General features: G+C 35.3%; 1 protein-coding gene across 9 annotated transcripts in view; it reads right to left on the bottom strand.

Annotated features, from left to right (window-relative positions):
- Vps13a (vacuolar protein sorting 13 homolog A) overlaps positions 1–23,142 on the bottom strand; it is a 175,881-nt gene that overhangs the window by 31,846 nt on the left and 120,893 nt on the right. For all 9 annotated transcript variants that reach the window (XR_016534893.1, XR_016534896.1, XR_016534895.1 and 6 more), the window contains 15 exons: positions 21,051–21,180; positions 17,895–18,127; positions 13,716–13,869; positions 13,083–13,229; positions 12,724–12,805; positions 11,471–11,540; positions 10,314–10,419; positions 7,616–7,729; positions 6,179–6,324; positions 5,084–5,165; positions 3,711–3,824; positions 1,771–1,846; positions 1,523–1,686; positions 1,249–1,294; positions 1,021–1,144 (listed from right to left, as the gene is read on the bottom strand). Coding sequence is in view for 5 of the 9 variants with exons in the window: in XM_090329619.1 (XP_090185745.1) it covers positions 1,021–1,144; positions 1,249–1,294; positions 1,523–1,686; positions 1,771–1,846; positions 3,711–3,824; positions 5,084–5,165; positions 6,179–6,324; positions 7,616–7,729; positions 10,314–10,419; positions 11,471–11,540; positions 12,724–12,805; positions 13,083–13,229; positions 13,716–13,869; positions 17,895–18,127; positions 21,051–21,180 (1,788 nt within the window). In the remaining 4 variants the exon portion in view is untranslated. The remainder of the gene's footprint in view (positions 1–1,020; positions 1,145–1,248; positions 1,295–1,522; positions 1,687–1,770; positions 1,847–3,710; positions 3,825–5,083; positions 5,166–6,178; positions 6,325–7,615; positions 7,730–10,313; positions 10,420–11,470; positions 11,541–12,723; positions 12,806–13,082; positions 13,230–13,715; positions 13,870–17,894; positions 18,128–21,050; positions 21,181–23,142) is intronic.

Genomic DNA, 23,142 nt, shown 5'->3' on the forward strand with positions numbered 1-23,142 from the left:
CTTCTAACCTCAGTGTCGACGCCCCTTGTCAGCAAGATGTAGCCAGAAAAGAGTCGGCACCCCTTTACCACTATCAAAAGGTGGGACTGTTAGGTCCGACTGAAAGAAATGACTTCTTCCCGTGGCTCTCTCCCACTGCACCCTGGAAATCCCCGCCCAGCACCTGTAACCCTGGTAACTGGCATGCCTGGGGGCAGTGGGAGGTCCCCACTGAGGTATTTCCCCATCCTCTGAGATCACATCCACTTCCCCTGTGTCTACACCCCTCCCCCCTATATAATCTCTCACTCCCGCCCTAAGCTCTCTTGCTCTCTGACTCCATCTTGGGCGGCAGGAGTCTGCTCTTTCCTCACATAATAAACCCTCATCTCCTGAACTGCGTGGAGTTTCCTTTCTGCAGACCTTACAGGAGGGAATGGTTATGACTTCTTTATTAGAAGGTAAAATCGTAAAAGGATGAAGATCAGCTGAGTTTGAACTAAGGAATATAAAAAGCCATTCTTAATTTCTAAAAAGAGGATACAGAATGCCATATCTGCTTTTTTTTTTTTTGCCAGTCCTGGGCTTGAGCTCAGGGCCTGAGCACTGTCCTTGGACTTTCTCAAGGCTAGAGCTCTACCACTTGAGCCTCAGCACCACTTCCAGCTTTTTCTATATATGTGGTACCAAGGAATCGAACCCGTATCTTTGTGCATGCTAGGTAAGCACTAGGCCAAACTCCCGGCCATATCTGCTAATTTTATAACTGACAAATACTATTATAGTAATACATTCCAAATGAAGACAACTGAAAAGCTTAACTTGCAAGTACCTGGGAACACCTGTTGGGAATGAATGACAAATAAGGGAGAACTCTAAATTGAAATAACATGACAGAATGGCAACAACTTAAAAAGAACCAAGTGAGTTAGGAAATCATGTGCATCAATGCCATACCACAGTGTTATACTAAGTGCCAAAGGCCAGGCAGCAGATTTTCACTGCTCATGGCCTAAACATCTCACATCAGAGAGAACATACCTTTTGATGCCCTGAAAGGTACTGCTAGCCATGTCTATGATGCCTCCAGTTGGCCTGGCCACTGCTCCAACTAAACCTTTTCCAACCCCTTTAAGGAAACCAGCTGCTCCTTCTTTCTGAGCTCCTACAAAAAAAATTATGATAAACTTTAAGATAATTAGATCAAGAATGAAAACAGAATCAACTTGTGAAATATAAATCACTCCAAGGAGCTGCCTTAATACTCACCTTTAATTGGTTTTGTAACAATTCCTGTAATGCCACTTACAAAACCCTGCAGAGGAAAGCACAATGAAAAATTTACAATACTTTCATAAGAAGCTTACAAGATCCAAGGTTGAAAAAATGTAGAGTTGTTCTTTTCTATTCTACATACTCTGCATGAAGAACATGTCTCAAGTGACATGTTTTTAAGGAGAGGTCTGTATCTCTTTCCTTATTCATAGGACATAGGTGTAAAAGCTAGCCCCTAAAATGTTCACAACCTTGTACAACTGCTTACAGAAACTAAGCCTTTGCCTCCACGAGTGATGCCTTCTCTAAGACCAGCTGGTTGTTTATTCATAGCTTCTCTTCTCTTCTGCTGGTAGTCTTCATCCATTGTCATAGCTGCTACCCCTTTAGCCATAGCACTGGTGATTTTGGAGGCAGCACCAGCTAATCCACCTAGAAAAAAAATGACAGTATCTTGAGTAAAAGCAAATATGTCATTAATTTTGTTACAATAAAATTGGGTATTCTGCTTCTTACCAACAGCTCCACCAACTAGCGCCTTAAATCCTAGTGCCATTCCCTCCACAAACTCTTCAGGTCCCTGGATGGCCCCCTAAGTTACAAAAAAAAAAAAAGTTTATATTTACCTTTTTTTTCTTTCCCATTTTTCTCTTTCCAGTCTTGTAGGCACTGTTTCTGAGCTCTTTTGCTCAAGGCTAGTGCCACAGCTGTACTTACGTTTATCTTTAAAGATGGGATTACTGATATAAGTGGGAATGAGGAAAAGAATAAAGATATTCTTATACAAAGCAATGCCATTTAAAACTCTCACATTAAAGAACTCTCAGGGATAATTCAAGACACTTAAAGTGCCTAAAGACATAATGCTGGGAAGTAGTCCCAAACTTAGAAAGAAGATGCTTTTTGCAAATTATATGATGAAAACAAAGCAAGCACATTTTATGATTTTCTATTATTATTACTACTACTATTATTATTTTGGTAGTACTTTGGTTTGAATTCTAGGCTATGAACTTGCTCTACCACTTGAGCCATGCCTTCAGCTTTACTTTTTCTTTGCTAGTTATTTTGGAGATACAGTCTTGCAAACTTCTGATGAGGCTGGTTTTGAAACACAGTTCCATGGATCTCAGCTTCCAGAATAATTTAAGACTACTGACATGAACAGGCAGCTTTGTTTAATTAATTCTTGATAAGTTAAAAAAATAAAACAAGAGAATTCTCAAGTTATGATGAAAAGTTTTAAGTGATGTAGAACACCCATCATTTTCTCATTGTACGTCAACATTGCTTTGCAGTGTGAGCTTGCAAGGCTATTTATCTAGTTTCACACTACTATGCAAATCAAATTACCCATACATAGTGATCTTCCTTTTATTATAGTCCTAAGCGTAAAGAACTCTTAAAAACAAAATCAGGGGCCGGGAGTTTGGCCTAGTGGTTAAAGTGCTTGCCTAGCATGCATGAAGACCTGGGTTCGATTCCTTGGTACCACATGCATAGAAAAAGGCCGGAAGTGGTGCTGAGGCGCAAGTGGTAGAGCTCTAGCCTTGAGAAAGTCCAAGGACAGTGCTTAGGCCCTGAGCTCAAGCCCAGGACTGGCAAAAAAAACCAAAAAAACCAAAAAAAACAAAAAACAAAATCAGATCTTTAATTTTTTTTTTTTTTTTTTGCCAGTCGTGGGGTTTGAGCTTAGGGCCTGAGCACTGTCCTGGGACTTTTTCTCAAGGCCAGAGCTCTACCACTTGAGCCACAGCACCATTTCCACCTTTTTCTATGTATGTGGTACCGAGGAATTGAACATGGGCCTTCGTGCATGCTACGCACTCTACCACTAGGCCAAACTCCTAGCCCCTCAATTTTTTCTTTCTTTTTTTGCTACTCCTGGGGCTTGAACTAGGGCCTGAGCACTGTCCTTGGACTTTTCTCTCTTTTTTTTTTTTTTTTGCCAGTCCTGGGCTTGAGCTCAGGGCCTGAGCACTGTCCTTGGACTTTCTCAAGGCTAGAGCTCTACCACTTGAGCCTCAGCACCACTTCCGGCTTTTTTCTATGTATGTGGTACCGAGGATTCGAACCCGGGTATTCATGCATGCTAGGCAAGCACTTTAACCACTAGGCCAAACTCCCGGTCCCCCTTGGACTTTTCTCAAGGCAAGAGCTCTACCACTTGAGCCACAGCACCACTTCCACCTTTTTCTATGTATGTGGTACCGTGGAATCAAACCCGGTCAACCACTCTACCACTAGGTCAAACTCCCATCCCTCAGACCTTTAAATTTTAAAGAAAAAAAGCAAAAATTTCCTCCCAAGTTTACCTTCTTCTTACCATAATTTGCTACAAATTAGTGTATTATCTTAAGTGTCTCTTAAGGTCTAGTTACAGCTATAGCTCATGTTAACAACAAAAATAACTAAAGTGTTAGCTTATTACATCACGAAAGTATTAACTATTTTACCTGATAAGGTTCATAAAAAAATGCTTCTACACCTTCTGAAAATTCTCTAATTAAGCCAAAGGGATTTCCCAAAACATCAAGTCCAAGAATGAGTACATACATCTGCTTAATTGCCTAAAAATGAAGCATCAACATTAATCCATTAGACTATTCTTATAGACTTATATTTATATATATATATGTCAATCAATTTTCTAAAGTTAACATCCTACTACCAATTTCAACATGTTAGTCATGTTACCCATTTATTATTCTTACTTTGAAAAATGCAATGGAGTATTATAAAGGTATAAAGTGATATCATACCATATAAAACCCTATTCTGATACTCTATACCTTTCTTTGTTGTTGTTCTTGCTATTGGTTGTGGGGCTTGAACTCAGGGCCTAGGTGCTGTCCCTGAGCAATTTTTGCTCAAGTCTAGCAATCTACCACTTTGAGCCATAGCTCCACTTCCAATTCTTGAATGGTTAATCAGAGGTTAGAGTCCCAGGGGGAATTTTCTGACCAGGTTAGCTTCAAACCATTATCCTCAGATCTCATCCTCTTTAGCAGGTAGGATTAGAGGTGTGAGCCATTGGCATTTGACCCTAGAATATTTTTTAAGTATTATTACCTCATTACTTGTGACAGCTGTTATTACCACCCCCTTTCATAGACAGAGTCAAAGGATGCCTAGGGAGACATAGGTCCCAAGTGGGATTCACCACCAGCAATCTTAAGTCTATCTTATAAGACACTTATATGAAAATAAGTCCCTTAAAATAATATATCTGGCTGGTTTGACAACTTTGTATTAAAAATGTCTATACCCACCAGTGACTATTTGTTTTCTTTGAACTTACATTTTAAGTGTTAAAAATTATTTGCTAACATTTTTTCTTTTTGGCAGTCAGGGGACTTGAACTCTGGCCTGGGTGCCGTCTCTGAGCTCTTCAGCTCAAGGGTTACCACCCTATCCCTTGAGCCGCAAAACCACTTCTAGTTTTCTAGTGGTTAATTGAGGATAAGAGTCTCATGGACTTTCATGTCCAGCCTGGCTTTGAAATATGATCCTCAGATCTCAGCCTCCTGAGTACCTAGGATTACAGGTGCGAGCCACCAGCGCTGGGCCTCAGCTAACATTTTAAGGTTTAATCTACATTGGTCCAGAAAAAAAACTAACCAAGCAAAAGCAAAACCAACCAACCAAACAAACAAATCCAAACCTAACAATTGGCTGAAAAATACAAAGACAAAAAGCATAAATGGTGGTTGAGCTCCAGTTTGTTTTCAAGTCTCAGAAAGTCATGTAAAGTACTTCCGTTAACAGACAGATAAGGTTTCGGTAATTTATATCATTCTGTCTCTTTGTAAGATAATCTTAGACAAACCTGCTTTGAGTAGTGTCTTACTACTTCAGATTGTAGTTCAGATGTTGTATGAAACTGATAGTTGAGTTCAAAAAAGGCAAGCCTGGAAAAAAAAAAAAAAAGATGTGTGTATTACACATTTATCTTATATACAAACACATACATGTATATGTGTGTATATGTACAGAAGGAAGAAGGGAAAGAGTAATTTCAATATTGATGAATTGTTTTAATATTTTTTTCTCTACATAGTCTAGTTAATAATGTTCTAAGAATCTAATAAAATCTATGAAACTTTTCTTCTGAAAAGTCAACAATGAATGTAAGTTTACACATACTTTAATGGATTCAGAGATGCATGAGAACCCAATCACTGACCACTAGAGCTATGTGCCAACTCTGTACTACCATGGGACACACAGAAAGTGGGTAATGAGGTAAATGGAAGAACTTACATAGGAATGGCTAATGACTTCACTTCAGCAGGTCCTGTCCAAAGCTGAGGAATCAAAGTGATCTAATTTCTAAATCTTTTCACAGCATACATCTGATGTACTAATTGGGAACCTTCATTCTTCTTTTTTATGGAAGGGAGGGGTCATGGCACTTGAACTCTGGGCCTGGGCATTGTCCCTGAACTCTTCAGCTCAAGGTTACTGCCCTGCCCCTTGAGCCACAGCCCCACTACCCCTTTTTTGGTGAGATAAGACTGGAGATAAGACTCTCAAGGTCTTTAGTACTGGGGGCTAACTTTGAACCATGATCTTCAGATCTCAGCCTCCTGAGTAGCTAGGATTATCGGTGTGAGCCACAGTATTCCCTACCATGCTTCTTTTTGCTGAATATGAAAACAAGATTATAAATTTCTCTCATCTGGTGTTATCAAATCTTTATCACTGTATTTGTTACCTAATCTTGTCAAGATTGAGTCATTGCTGTTATTAATGTTCACTACTATCCTTAATAATCAGACCTGGTAATTAAAGAGCTACATTTTTGCCTGCTGGATGGCCTCACAGTTGCTATGTCAGACACTTTACTGCTAAGCCACACAACCAACCTTTGTTTTTGATATGGGCAGGCTCATTAGTTTACATATTTCAATATTAAACATACTTAAAAACAACATCCTGAACATCTGTAAGGGTGGCCCCAATACTCTTCAGCAGAAGATTTAAAGAATGAACTGGAATTAGTCCTCCGTGTTGTTCTGAATCTTTAGTTTCTTCTCTACCCGAACTCAGCGAAACACTTAAGTGCAACTAAAGAAACAAAGATAAATTAACTTTCTTCATGTTGATAACCTCAAGTTAAAAACCAGTTTCATTTTAGGCTTATCATACCACACAGAAGATTTCAAAGTAACCTCAATTATGCCAAAAATCTAAAATTAGTAACAAAGTTAAAGAAATTTAAAACTCAATATAATTATTTAAAATTTAACTTCAACAATTTATATTTAGTTCAACCCTCCCTTTTTTTGAAATAAGATGTCACTATGTATACATCAAACCTGGCTTCAATCCTATCTTGTTGGTAAACCTGATATTTTTTATATATTTGTTAATAACATTAAAAACCTACAAGTTGAAACTATTGAAAATAAGTACATATCTCCAAAAGTATTCTAATCATTTAATTTTGTACAATAAAGCTAGTTAAGCACTTTTGTGGTATACTGCACACATATCCTATGCATGTGGTTACATAGTAATTTTCTTCAAACATCCTAGAAGTAACTTACAGAAACTATGGTAAAGTTTTAAATTTCATTAACTCTTAAAGCAAGTCCATTTTAGAAATTAATTCAAAAGCAATCATATATAAACATGGTAACATGGAAAACTGAGAAGTTATACCTTAACAGAAAATTAAGGTTAAAGGTTTGGTCAAAACATAAACACAAGCCAGGCACAATGGCTCATGCCTATAATCCTAGCTACTCAGGAGGCTGAGATCTAAAAAACCAGCCTGGGGAACTGAAGTCTGAGAGACTCTTATCTCCAATTAACTGCCAGAAAACTGGAAGTGATGCTGTGGCTCCAGGTTCAGGGCAGTATCCTTGAGCTGAAGAGCTCAGAGACAACGCCCAAGCCCAGAGTTCAAGCCCCACGACTGAATGAAAAAAAAAAAAGAAAAAAAGAGGATGGCTTCACTGTTATTTCCAAGGAAAAAAATTTAAAGGCCATTCCTTATTATTATTATTATTTAGTCAGTTGTGGGGCTTGAACTCAAGGCCTGGGTGCTGTCTCTGAGCTCTTCAGCTCAAGTCTACTGCTCTACCACTTGAACCACAGAACCACTTCCAGTTTTGTACTGGTTAATTGGAGCTAAGAATCTCAAGCCCATGTCATGCATGGGCTGGCTTTTAACAGCAATCCTCAGATCATAGCCTCCTGAGTAGTTAGGATTATAGGCCTGGGTTATTGGCACCTGGCTCCTTTGTTATTTATGTTTGTAACAGTAAAGTTATAAGTGTTTCTGCACTACTGGAGAACATAATTTAATAGACAAAATCATTTGTGCTATTATAAGAGACAGTATTTTCCCTACCTTTATAGGAGATATGTGAAAATATTCATAGAGACTGACTTGTGATTGATCTACCATGGAGGAAGTTTCATACTCTTCTTTAAAACCTTCTATATCTTTATGAAAAAGATCAACCTATGAAAGGAATATAAAATATGGGTAACTGAAAGGATATATCTGCATGACTATTTAAAACTAGTAGCTCACACACTAAAAAAAAAAAAACCTTCCTCGGTCATATGAGGAGTCAATATTGCTCAATCATTGAAAGTTACTATTTCAGAAGAGACACTAACGCTATTATTAAGAAAGCTTTTTCTGTCATTCACAAGCTGAGAAGTTTATCTTTTTTACCATTAAAGGACACCAACTTTTTCTTGATGTGACTATAAATCTTACTTCAAAATGTCACTAATTTGCTTTATCAAATACTTAAAAAAAAACTGTTAGCATACAAGAGGAGCTCATCAGGATAATTCTATAGATGCTTACAGTGTACAAATTTACTTCTTTACTGTAGTTATCTTTTTGTTGTTGTGGGTCATGGGACTTGAACCCAGGGGCCAGGTGCTAATAACCCTGAGCTTTTTTCCTCAAGGCTAGTGTTATAAGACTTTGAACCACAGTGCCACTTCTGAGTTTACCCTCCATTATATTCTTAACCCATGTGTATGCATGCACACACGTGTGTATGTGTGTATGAGAAATGTAGCTGAATTACATATAACTACTTATAGCATTTTGGTAACTACCTTAATCCAATCTAGAGGACAGTAATACAACTTTTATAAAAGGAGAAAGAAACTGAAAACAATTTTCCATGAAGTGGCTAGTAGTTTTGATAATCATTAGTAGTTCTTTTCCAAAAATTCACAGACCTAAGTCACTTCAATGTTTTGAGAAATGATCCAAGAACTTGAAGATAAATGTATATACAAGATGTAATCAAAACACAGAGAAAAAAAAATGAACACAGAATTACAGAGAAATGTGGGAGTACACTATATTGTGCTTAGATAATATTTAAATTACTAGAGGTAAATAGAGGAAAAACTATTGCAAACAGTGAAGTTTTTTACATTTATTGAAAAACAGTAACATACATTCAGAGAACTCAATAAATTAACTTCCAAGAGCTTTAACAGGAAATTCAGCATCTTACTAAAAGAAGTTAAATAGATAAGGAGAAAAATATAAATGCAGAAAGAAAAAGGTAACTTGCTAAATAAAAGTTTCATAAGAGTTAAGACTGACTTTTAAGAAATTATATAGATAAGGAGAAAAATATTAAATTCAGAAAGAAAAAGGTAACTTGCTAAATAAAAGTTTCATAAGAGTTAAGACTGACTTTTTGGGAGAAATAAAAGGGAAAGAAGGTGGGAGACAGTATACTAAAAAAAGGGAGGAGGGGAGGAAAACCTATCAACCAAGAACTCTGTATCACATCCTAATGATTTCTCAAAATGAAGGTGACAATATATTCTTAAACAAAATCTGCCTTTAAAAAAAAAAAAAACTAGCAAACACATGCTAGGCAAGCACTCTACTACTAAGCCACATTCCCAGACTACTCAAGCCATTTGCTGCAGAAGTGTCAAGACTACTCAATAGAAGACCAATAATTTTTTTTGTGAAAAACAGTCTCAGAACAAGTGGAAATTCACCTGCAGATGAGCAGTTGGGACTTTTACCTCACACCATCCACAAAAATTAACTAGGATACAATTAAGATCAATGGCCTAACTCTAAGAGCTAAAACTTCAGAAGTCTCAGATCAAAAGACTGAATATTCAAAGACCGTGGATTTGGCAAAGGATTCTTAGAAATCACAACAAAAGCATAAGCAACAAATAGTCAGGTGACAGTGGCTCATGTTTGCATTTCTTTCTACTTGGAAGGGGGAAGCTGGTGGAATTGGGGTTTAAGGTCAACTATGGCAGAAAAGCTCTTGAGACTTTCTCAACAAAGAGCCGAAAACAAGTATCATGTACCTGTTATTATGCACGAGGCATGCACTAAGAAAAGAAGTGAAAACCTATGTCAAAAACATCCAGCAAAAATCAAAGCTAGAGACCTGACTTTATGATAGAGGCTCTGTCTAGGTTCAAACTCTAGTACCACCCCCCCCAACAAAACAAAACAAAAACCCCCAAACACCACCCAATTTGGAATACACTAACATTAAAAACATTTGTGCTTCAAAAGATAACATCAAGGAAGTGAAAAGATGACAAAGACAGGAAAAAGTTGAAGATCATATATCTGGTAAGTGGCTTGTATCAAAAAATACAAAAGAAATTTTGTAATTTCCTAAGACAATAAACCTATTAACAGGAAAGGATCTGAATGGACATGAAAGATACATAAATGGCAAACTAACCCAACAAATAATGCTTAGTATCATTAGTCTTCAAAACCAAATGAGAAACCATTCCATATCTAAGAGAACAGGAAAATCTACACCAGCACAAAGTTTATAAGTACATTTACAGATCTAAGGTATTTGTTTTGGGGATGAAAATGCTCTAATTAGATTGTAGTGATGGTTGTACAACTTATAAAGGTGTCAAAAACAACCACATTTTAAATGAATGAAATACTGGGTGTTAGGACTATATTTCAATGAATTGTTAGGAAGCAAAATACATTTGCCTCTATGATAAGGTTTATATGTAGTGTTTCTTTTACTCCTATCAAATGCTACTCTTATAAATCTTACCTCTGTTGTCTCTGCTTCTTCAGCTTCTGTCATAAGGTCTGCTAAAGCATAGACAAAGCCAAGATCTAACCTGAGATCCATTTCCTGAATCAATACTTTGAAATACCTATATTACAAAATAGAAAACTATTTAAAAATCACTAACTGCATAAAAGGAAATTAGATGAGAAAAAGTAATAGTTAAATATTAGGAACTTGAATTACATGATTAACCTTGCTTATAATATCAACAAACTAAAAATATGAAAATCATTATAGTAAGAAAATTGATGAATAGTGAGATACAATATTCCAGAAGATTATATATTTATGAGTAAATCATAGAAACTGAACAAAAACCACTATAGCAAAATTTTTACACAAGTAAATCCTCATAGTCTGCTTAGTTTCAGAACTTTTTACAAAATTAGAAAAAGTAACACCAAATAGCTTAATGCTAACTAGCAAAACTGAAGGAAGGGCTTGGGTTGGGAGCAATGGAGGAGAATGATAAAAGGAGTGATGTCAAGATGCACTGTACTTATAAAATATTTTCTTGAATTATAACTTTTTTTTTTTTTTGCTAGTCCTAGGGCTTGAACTCAGGGCCTGAACAGTATCCTTGGGCTTTCTCAAGGCTAGTGCTCTAGCACTTGAGCCACACAGTACCACTTGCAGCTTTTTTCTATGAATGTGGTACCCATCAATTGAACCAGGATTTTCGTGCATGCTAGGCAAGCAACTCTACCACTAGGCTAAACTCCTGGCAATTACAGCAAGCTTACTGGTTGGTTACACATATATAATGACACTGTATAAGGAAAAGCAAGGAGAAGAGAGATGAGGAATCAGAAATGTCACACAGCTGGATGCTGCTTTATTAACACTATTTCTTAGGATGAGTAATGAAGGAATATGTAATAATACTTATTCTTGGTTTTTAAAACAACCTATGGTCATTACAATTAACTCAAAAAGAAAACAAATGCATACATAAAAAGGAATATGAGTATATTTATTTGTTCCAGAGCCTTCTAATCTCTAAGAATATAAATTAAGAATTTTTATTAATAACTTATACTTAAACCTTCAAATTAATCTAAAATTTAAGGAGTACAAATAATTCACATAAAGAAAAACTTTAAATGAACACAGAAGAAATGTCTGAGGACACTTACTTAATACGAGATATCTGAGAGTGTCCTGCAGATCTCATGACAATACTGACATCTGTAAAGGGCTTTGGTGCTGCACAGATTATAAATATGATTACTTTTTGAAGCTTTCAACAAAATTAGAAATTTTCTTCCCATTTAGTATACATGAAAATGCAAACTCAAATCATTTACTAAACCATGAGTACCAATCAAAATGAGCATCTGCAAAGTCCATTACAATCTTAGTTTCAACCTTCAGAACTGTCTTAATAATGCACTATCAATCTAATAACTAATTCTAAAACTAAATGATTTTAAACTAAGGATCCATCAGAAACACCCAGGAAACTGAAAATACATACATTCTGAAGATTTAGATTTCTAGGAAAAGGGCCTACAGCATGTGGTTAAAAAGCTACTAAACAAATTATGTAAAGAACCCCCTAGTATAGAGCCTATGGTGTAGGTTCTTGAATGAAAATACAGAGGTGAAGGAATTGAAGTCTAGCTAAAATGAAGAGGAAACCAAAAGAAAATGGAGGGAGGGAGGATAGACAAGAGAACGAAGAAGAAAACAATGAACACAGAATCTTTTTTCCTATATGAATTCTGAATTTGAAAGTCTTCATTTTATATTCCAAGGTCCTAATAATTTTAAGAGATTTGTACATAACATGGTTTTAAAACTGGCATTTCTAAAACTTTATATATTTTCAATTAATTTTTTCTTTAGTACTCACATGAAGTTTTTTTTATATTTTTTATTGTAATTAATAAAAGGGTTACATGATATTTGCCAGATAGAAGGTACATTAATTCACATATATTGATACCCTTTCACATGTCTTGGTCCCCATTACCCTCCCCCCATCTTGGTTTCCCCCCTTCCCTATTAAATTTCAAATAACCAAATACAAATAAATCCAATATATCAGATAACAAAGTGAGATACTGTAACAATATGAGATAACCAAGGGACAGCAAAAGAGATGAGAGATAACATAGTACATTAAGGACAACAATCATTCATTATATGGCTTTTGTTTCTATATCCTGGAGGTCTTTTCAATTAGCTTCATACTATATGGCCTTATGAAGTTTTAAGTTAATTGAATACTTTCTGTCCCCTGTTCAAAAAGTACTTTACTATTCCAATAATCCTACAAAAACAAAACCTGAGGGTGTCCTAATTTCTTATGTTTCTTTTGGTAAAATAAACCAAAATGCCAAATTGTTTTGATTGATAGTCATCTAATCTAAAAATAAAAACAAACCTGAATCCATAGTGACAGACTTTGGAGGTTTAATAGGATAAAACACAAATGGAAAAATAGCACCATGAATCTGATTTTGGATCTAAGGGGAAAAACAAAACAAAACAAAACAGGTCAGTTACAGTGTATCACTCATATAGCCTTACTAGAAAAACAGTTAAGTAAAGGGAATCAAAATGTCTAGTCTAACAATGAAATAGTAGAAAGTAAATAGCATTTAAAGGTCTTTCTCCAACTTCTCAGTGTATTTTATGCATACTGGCTTCCATTTTGCCTTTTTGTTTGTACTCTACTAAATTACATAAGACATGAGATTATCTCTGGGTTTTATGTTTGCCTATGTTTTCCAAAAGACTCACCTGTATTCTATAAATTTGAATTCTAAATGATGATTGATGTGCAGATGTGCAATATTCCACTTTTAATGCTGGGAGGTAATTCCTTCGTAGAGCAATTAACTGTGGATGTAGAATTTTCATGTTATTACCATTAGGTGTTAGGCGAACCTGCAAAATATGTACACAAACAAAAAATTAACACAGAATGTGATTTTTCCATAATTGATTAAATGTTAGAAATTTACACCAAACATATTTAATTCTGATTAAAATAGTAGGCTAAATATTGTATATGATTTATATTTAGATCTTATGACTCAGAGATATAAAAGTTTATGGCTATTTATACGATCCTTATAGCTTGGTAATATCCTTTTTTACACAAATTAAAAATATATTACAAATAAAAATAAAGCAATGAAAGTTTTAAGTAAACTCTTTTGGGTTCCTATTAACTGAATAATTAACAACTAGTATCATAACAAGAAGCTTAGTTTAATGCACAATACTACCCCTTTCAAATATTTTACATGAAATATATGCATTATGTTCAAACTGTTGCAATAAAAAGCTAGATTTTCTGTAATAATTCAATAATGATTCAGATTCCAACATACAAACAAAAAAATCATGTATTAGTATTAAGGAATTTACCGAAACGTGTGCTTCCAACTCAATAATCTTATCTTCCGAAGGTGAAGTTTCAGTGTATTCCTTAAATTCTTTCTCCAATTTCTCATTATGTTTTACACTCATTGGTTTCCACCTTGATTTTTTCTTGGGTTTTGTCTCCCAAACCACATCAGAACTTATAGAGAAAAACAAAAAATATAGTACTAATTTATAATAATTTTCCATTTATCTTTCTAATGCATAGTTTAAAACTTAGGATATTTCTGCAATAACCTCAGTTATAAGCAAGCATGTTACAAATTCATTCAACTAACATTTAGTTCTTACTCAGGCAATACTCTTCTAGTTGTTAGAGAAATATTAATACTTCTGCAGGTATTCATTTTGGCTAGGGAATGACAAACAATACTAATTAGTTAATTCTAATATTCAAGAAATGATGGTGCCTTTGGAAGAAGGTGGTGTAGGTATGGAAACAAGGCTCTGAATCTGAGATATGCAAAGAGGAGCTGCAGTATTAAAGTGAAATGGTCAATGGGATCCCATGGAGAAGCCAGCATGTCAGCAACACAGAATGAGTTATCTAGAAAAGGGGGTTGGAACACTTCAGGAATTATCCACCTTTGGCAAAGACCCCATAGCAATAGTAAATCTAAAAATGTAAAAAACAAAGGTGGTAGTTACATTAAGATATTAAATAATGTAAAGTCTTGGGGAGTATTATATATTCTGAGGTAAGGAGCTATTTAGTCTGTAAGGTTACCAACATATGATTTCTACTTTGTTAAGAATATATTATGAGCTGGACACACAATACTAGCAACTTAGAAGCCTGAGATATAAGAATCACAGTTGGAAACCAGCCTAGGCAAAAAAGTCCATGAGATTCGTTTTTTAATTAAATCAACAAAAAGCTGGAAAAAGTGGAAATATGGCTCAGGTGGTAGAATGCTAGCCTTGAATGAAAAAGCTAAAGGATAGCACTCAGGCCCAAGTTCAAGCCTTAGTACTGGCACAATTACACTCACACACACACATGCATAGGGGTCAAGGCTATTGTTAGGCAGTTAGCCAGCTGAGAAATGGTGATGGTCTAAGGTAGTAACAGTGAATTAACAAAAAGTGATCAGATCTTATGCATATATTGAAGCAGCACAGATAATTCTAGCTTTCAGGAACAAAATAAAATAATCAATGATGACTCCAAAGTCTTTGGCCTGAACAACTAAGAAGGGTGTAATCATTAATAACTGCAATAAGAAAGCAGATTTTGCTAGGAAGAATTTTAAGTTTAATGCTATACATGTGAAGTTTAAGAAGTCTCTTAGATATCCAAGTAAATTTTGTGTAGACAGTTGAAGACTAGAGTTTAGAAAGTGGGACTAGCCAAAGGGAGGGGGGAGAAAGACACAGGGAAAGAAGAGAGGAAGAGACAGAGAAATAAAGACACATAAACACAGACAGATAAGAGGGAAAAACTGGGGCATACATATAGTATTTGAAGTCATCATGAAAAATCAAACAGGCAGAAGGACCAGGGTATGAGTCTTAAAAGTACCCAATAGCGGCCGGCAGTTTGGCCTAGTGATAAGAGTGCTTGCCTAGCATGCACAATGACCCTGGTTCAATTCCTCGGTAACACATACCATAGAAAAAAGCCGGAAGTGGTGCTGAGGCTCAAGTGGTAGAGTTATAACCTTGAGAAAATCCAAGGAAAGTGATCAGGCTCTGAGCTTAAGCCTAGGACTAGCAAAATTAAAAAAAAAAAAAAGTACCCAATATAAAAAAGTTGAGGGGCTGGGAGTTTGGCCTTTTGGTAGAGTGCTTGCCTTGCATGCACGAAGACCCGGGTTTGATTTCTCGGTACCACATACATAGAAAAAAGCTGGAAGTGGTGCTAAGGCTCAAGTGGTAGAGCTCTAGCCTTGAGAAAGTCCAAGGACAGTGCTCAGGCCCTGAGCTCAAGCCTAGGACTGGCCAAAAAAAAGAGTTGAGAGAAGACAGGGAACTAATGAAAATGAAATAATCTGAGAGTGCTGAGATAGAAAAACCAAGATAGTGAGTTACACTGAAAAGTGAAGGGGGATCTGTATTACATGTTAGGAAATGTAGACTGATAATTCTACATTGGATCTGGTATTACAAAGATTGTACTGTCAATCTTGAGATTTCATGGTGTGTTGAAGAGCCTATTTGGAGTATTTAAATAAAAAACTGTGTGAAAAAGTATTGAAGATAATACATTAAACTCTGAAACAGGTAACACTTTTGAATTTGCCAATGAAGAGAAACAAAGAAATTGATGTAGGCAGAGTAAAAGCAGACACAAGAGAACTTAAATTGACAGAGGAAGCACTTAAGTCATTAATCCAATTCAGAATCCAAAGTTGCAAAAAAGACAGTACTAGTGATGGCCTAAAGTAGGTATATGTGAGTGAAGTACAGTGCAATAGTAGAAAAGTCCATTTATTTAGGAAAACCCACTTAGTTAAGCATAGTTTCACACTATCTTCCTTTAAACTTTTACCCATTAGTGGCAGCTCTGAAATACGTTGATAGAACATTTAGGTTATGCAAGCTGGTAGGCAGGAAGCTGTGATTTGGGAAGATGAGCAGTGTCTATGGATGGTCACTTTTAAGATGTCAATTTTTCAATAAAATGGGGAAGCAAAGTAGTAGGCCGAAAGAGAATGGGGGTTTGAAGAGAAACAAAGTATAAAAAGAGAATGGGGGTTTGAAGAGAAGCAAAGTATAAAAAAGGGAAATGGAAAATATGCAATTGTACTGAAATTAAAATGCTAACAAATCTAACTACAGAATGTCTATCTCCTAAAATTAGCTAATCATTTAGTGTTTAATCATTCAGTTTATCTACTTATAAAAAATGTTAAAAAAAATTGTGATGGTACAGGACTTGAACTGATAGCCTTGTGTTCCCATATGTCTTTTTTAGTCCTGGCTAGCACTCAACTCAAACTGTGCTTTCATTGAACTTTGCTGATTCATTAGAAATTCTTTGGCCAAGCTCACTTTGAACTTGGATCTTCTATGTCTCAGCTTTCAGAGCAGCAAGAATTACAGGAGTGAGTCAATGACGCCTGGTTTATTTTTAATAAATTAACAAGAAGGAGATAACCAGGGGCATATCTCAAGTGGTAGAGCATCGATCTAGTAAGCAGAAAGCTCTAATTTCAAATAAAACTACCTAATCACTTCTACCAAAAAAGATAGAGGACATTTATTATTCATCTTTGCATTTACATCGAGTATAGAAAGTATCAAACAATAGGTTTAATAGTCTTAAAATCCATGCAATACTGGAGAGTTAATCCAGGGCCTCAGGAATGCCAGACAAGTATTCTACCTCTAGAGTTAATTCCTTAAACTCTTTGGTTCTTCAAATTTTATTTTCTTGTTTGTGCCCAGCTGACCTCAAATTCTGAACCTCCTACTTTTACCTCCGGAGCATCTGAAATTTTAGGCTTGTGCCATTGTGATCCAGGTGATCCATTTACAAAAATAACAACTTAAATTTGGAGGTTACAATACTTTCTAATAAAGCATTTTAACATTTTTTTAAATGGCATTTATGCCCCTCAAACTGGTCATCAACATTTAATTTACATAGCAATTTAATTCATACCATGTATCATTCATATATATTTGGGAGATGAATTCAAGTAAATGATTAAAACTATATTATTCTAATTATAGATATTATTAGAAAAAATGCCTTCCACATTAGGCCTAATACATATTATCTTCATATTAATAATATATACTATGTACAGAAATTTTAAGTATTTATCAATAGGATATCGCATGGTTAACAATCTAATTACATTAGATCTGAAGGTGCTATAGTAAAATGAGACAGTGATTGTCTTTAACCTGTCAACAACTACTTATAGAACATATACATTATACCCTGTACCATAATATTTCATAAAAGATGAACATATTTTATAATATATTAAATATTTTTCCTGAGTTAAAATATAATTCTTAGAGCACTTAAAAGATTAAAAACATAAAGGATTTATAAATCTGGTATTTTTAAAAATAGTTTTAAGGAAAAAGGCCTAACTGAACTTGTATTGGTTAACAGTCAACAAACCTAAAATTTACATCTGTGTCATCATTTCTTATAATTAATTTAGATTAATTTATAGATTAAATTTATCTAAAATTACATCTAACCTTGTAATGCCTATATAGGCTACTTCTTGCTTTGTATAATTGTTGACAAGAGATATTCCAACATCTTGTAATGCCAACACAATTTCTTGTTCTGCTAACTCGGCTTTCTCACTTTCATAGGTTGCTTTAAACACCTTTGGATCTTCAGTGAATAAAATAATGCGTTGTAAGCCTTCAAAGAATGAAACTAAATAAATGGTCTTTTCTCCTGAATTTATAGGTGTCATCATGTCCTAAAAGAAAAGCACCAAAAAAACCCATTAGAGTTTGGTTTCAGACAACATGAGGTCTAGATTCTAAAATAAGAATATTTATAGGCTTGGATTGGCACAGTAAATGAATTAATGTTTGGCTAATAATAGGAGACATAAAAGTAATAACTGTTAGTTGCTTGATAGGGTTAATGACAAGAAATTGCATTAATATTGTATAATACATGGGAATTTTTCTTACTGAAATCACATGCTACTGCGATCACTATTCTGAAGTTATCAGGAAGGTAGTTTGTTTGCTCTTTTTCATCTTAATGAAATCTAATTACTTTTCCTTTGTAGGTTGATCAAAAAGTATATTTTTCTCTATTTCACTCTAGCTTTTGAAAGACATGTACTAAGTATTAAAAGTTGTTTCATATTCTCTTTGATATAAATATTTCCTTTGACAGCTGAATCAGAAGGATAAAAATATCAGACATCTCAGTTTCAGGCTTTAAAAAGTGCTGCTCTTATCAAACAGCTGATTACATACGGAACTCTATATAAACATAAGTTCCTTGACAAAATAGTTTTAGCACATTCTATTAGTCTAGAATTTCTAGTTAATAAATATTGCCTTTATACTAGCTGTCTGGCAAAAAAATTATTTCCTAAAAAAGGAGCCTCAAGCTATACTCACATATATCTATATATGAGTCAGCCAGAACAACATAAATGCAGTATCTACAACAAATCAAGTTAAAGCCAAAGAGATTAAATAAAATATAGAATGTAACTTAGAACAGAAATTGTTAAAACTGGAAACAATATGAATAAAAGATACCAAAAAATAAAGAAGTGTTTCCTGGGGGGAAAAGCAACTTAACAGAATTCATAAATTCTTAACAAAGGTCATAATAAATAAGAAAAAAAACTACTAATAAATAATACCAGGAAGGAAAAAATATTAAAATGATAAATAAGTTGGTTACAAAACATTAACAAATCAATTGCAGAAAAATGAGGTTAGCTTGATAATTAATCCTCAAAATAAAACAAAGTTAAAAAAGAAGGGATATCAATGTTTGGAAAGTAAGGTACCCACTACCTGATGAATTTAATAGGAACCTTACTGTATATTACCCCAACAATAAAATACAATAAAAAATAAAAATGCAAAAAAATTCAGCAGTCATCCATTTATATCAAGAAAAGTATTTCAACAAGCATGGTAGTTCTGACTTAATTTGATGCAAATTATTTCTTTAAAAAATATCTAGAGCAAAGATATACTTAATGATAACTTTCAGTCTTTTAATTAAAATGGGAATGAGTGCATCATTAGCCTAATGGAAAGTACAATGAAATAATAACTAAGAGGTAAGAAAATGACACTGGAATAAAGGTCAAATTGAAATAAATTTTGCAGATACAGGAAAGATTACAGGTTGTTTATATTACTGGCAAAACTTTTTTCATATATTTTTATTGTAATTAATAGAAGGGTTACATTATATTCACCAGACAGAAGGTGCATTACTTCATAAACATTGATACCCTTTCTCATATCTTGGTCCCCATTTCCCTCCCCTACCCCCATCGCTATGGCAAAATTCTCAAGTTTATCTTCACAGCTTGCCATTCAGTAGTAAATTCTTAGTTTACTTAGAGGATACTTACCTGTTCTCTGCAGAAGTGAAATCTAACACCATCACTGCAGACACCTGTCGTTGATGAGGTGAATGCTCAGCTCTTCTGAGCAGAAATTTACATCTCATAAAGGTAGTAGGATCATATAAATAAGTAGATAAATTAAGACTTTCAGTTTTTAATATTTTTTTGCTAAGAAAAGGCCTGATAAAACTTATTTTACACAATGGCCACAAGGAAACATTACCATATAGTTTTTATGTTTCTTTTAAATGCAGAAAAGCTTTGTTTATGGGTTATACACAATAGATCAGAGTAGTTCTATTCCTGTGGAGTAATAACCAGTGTTTCCAGCTTTCCAATTATATTTAACTTCTGGCTAAAATTTGAAAAAGTGAAAATAAGAGAAAGCTAATAAAGAAGTTCAATAAGGCCGGGAGTTTGGCCTAGTGGTTAAAGTGCTTGCCTTGCATGCATGAAGACCCGGGTTGGATTCCTCGGTACCACATACATTAAAAAAAAAAAGCCAGAAGTGGTGCTGAGGCTCAAGTGGTAGAGCTCTAGCCTTGAGAAAGTCCAACGACTGTGCTCAGGCCCTGAGCTCAAGCCCAGGACTGGCAAAAAAAAAAAAAGAAGTTCTAATAATGCTTGTAAAGTCTCATATAGGCACAAAACTGTCTTTAAGGCTGAGCATTGGTGACTCACACCTATAATCCTAGCTACTCAGGAAACGGAGATCTGAGGATCACAGTTCAAAGCCAACCCAGGCATGGCAGTCTGAGACTCTTATCTTTAATTAACCACCAGAAAAATGGAAATGGCACTGTGGCTCAAGCAGTAGAGAGCTCGCCTTGAGTTTAAGAACTCAGGGACAGTGCCCAGGCCCAAAGTTCAAGCCCCACAACTGACAAACAAACAAACAAACACTGTCCTTAAAATCAGCGAAGCCGAGTTTGGCCTAGTGGTAGAGTGCTTGCCTAACATGCACGAAGACCCGGGTTCGATTCCTCATTACCACATGCATGGCGGGGCAGGACTTTAGCCTAATGGTAGAGTGCTTGCCTGGCGTGCACAAAGACCTGGGTTCGATTCCTAGGTACCACATCCACAGAAAAAAGCCAGAAGTGGTGTTGAGGCTCAAGTGGTAGAGCTCTAGCCTTGAAAAAGTTCAAGGATAGTGCTCAGGCCCTGAGCTCAAGCCCAGGACTGGCAAAAAAAAAAAAAAAAAAATCAGCCAAGTTGAAAAAGAACACCATTAAGAACACAGGTGGCTAGAGAGACTCGAACAACCATCCTCCTAATAAATACTCACATCCTTTTGTGTTACTTCTCCATGGCTTTTCCCACAGCTCCACTTCAGCTTTCTAGAGCCTACGGGGTCAGCCCATGTATAAAACACTGCTTTTCCAGGAGGAAGGGCATCTTCTATTTCACTGAGAGAACTGATAAAAAGAACAAAGTAAGCACTGAGGTAAATCGAAATACCTAAACACTACATAAATAGTCCAAATAACACTTTATTAATTCACAGCCTATTGACATTGCAGTTCTGGTTAAGACAAATTGAAAAAAGTTAGTTTCTCTTCAGACTATATAAATACTTTGCTTAAAAAAAAAACCCAGAGTTTTAAATAAAAGTATTTCTAGCCAGGAGCCAGTAGCTGATGCCTGTAATACTAGGCTTATTCAGGAGGTTCAGACCTAAGGATCATGGTTTGAAGCCAGCCTCGGCAGAAAAGTCCCAGACACTCTTATCTACAGTTAACCACTCAAAAACTGAAAGTGGAGCTGTGGTTCAAAGTAGTAGAGTATTAGTCTTGAGCAAAAGAACTCAGTGACAGTACCCAGGCCCTGAGTCCAAGCTCCACAACCGACAAAAATAAATAAACAAGCAAATAAATAAAAAGTATTTTAAGAGAAATAGTTGACTCATGACTCACAGAGTAAAAGATCTTCAAGTTTTTCTTCCAAGTTTTCGTTTGAACCCTAATACACACTGTTGGTATATTAGGAATAATGGTATATTGGAATGCAAACCTGTTCAATCACTCTGGAAAGCAGTATGGAAGATTTCTTAAAAAACTAAACATACATTAGTCCTTCGACGGCTCAGATGGTAGAGCAGAGGACTGTAGAGGAAAAAACTAAACATACAAATACCCTGTGATCCTGCAACTCCACTTTTGGGCATTTATCCAAAAGATAACAAACCAGGATACAGAAAGCCAATAGCATAATCATGTTCACTGAAGCACTATTCACCATAGCCAGATGCCCCTCAATGGATGGACCAAAAAAATGTAATATACACACATTGGAATTTTATTTGTCCTTTAGAAAGAATGATACTGCATAATTTTGCAAAGAAACAGAAGAATCTGGGAAAAAATTATTAAGTCAGGCCCAGAGAGACCAAAGTTGCACGTGGAAGCTAGAACTGGTTCATAAACTTCCCCTGCGTATTATGCAAGTATACACAAATGTATTAACTGAAATACAGTAGATTCAGGGGGGAACTTGAACAATGTAATTCCTTAGAAAGACAAAAATCATAGTTTCCCAAAATAAGTACTAGGAAACAGATACTTGAAAGGGGTAGGGTTAGGACAAGGGACGATAGATGAATGAGGAAGGTAGAATGCAATCACCTCAATGTATATCTTATAAAATTAATAAAAGGGGGTAGAGGTGGGTTTGGAGAGATGGGTAAAAATGTTGAAAGGATTTACACTGATTACGACACACTGTGTTCATAAATCACTTCGTTGAATGACAACTCCTTTGTACAACTACTTAAAAGTTAAAAAAATTAAACAGGAAAGGGAAGGGGGGAAACAAGGTGATTGAAAGGGGGTGAGGGAGTGAAGTGGGGACAAAAACACCAGAAGGGGCATCAGTGTGTGAGAAGTAATGCACCTACTACCTGGCGAATGTAACTGTAACCCCGCTATACATTACCCTGACAATAAATAAATAAAAATAATAAAATTTTAAACCTGCATATGATTTATAAATCTAAAAATTCAACTGACTCACAAATATTCCAGTAAAGAAAAAATTACAGAAGTTATTAACCCAAGAAGTAATAAAATATAATTATTCTACCTTAAGAAAAAAGTCTAGCCTATCTAAAATGTTTCTATGCATGTACCACAAAAATGGAGACAAGAGTAACAGAATAATCTTCTGTAAAGCTTAATTCTGTGCACAGTACTTAGGAAAGGCTACTTGAGGTGGAAAGGCAAATGAGAGCTCTATTTGACTGTCACTTTCAATGAACCAATCTACTCCAGTGTGAATGTCTAATCATTCCTGAAATTCATATATTCGGTTTAACTTATAATCTGATAGTATGAAGACATAGGTACCTTTGGAGCAGGATGACTTCATAATACAAGAGTTTA

The sequence above is a fragment of the Megascapheus bottae genome, chromosome 3 (genome assembly GCF_031878675.1).
Source record: "Megascapheus bottae isolate mThoBot1 chromosome 3, mThoBot2.hap1, whole genome shotgun sequence".
In the NCBI taxonomy this organism is placed as follows: Eukaryota; Metazoa; Chordata; class Mammalia; order Rodentia; family Geomyidae; genus Megascapheus; species Megascapheus bottae.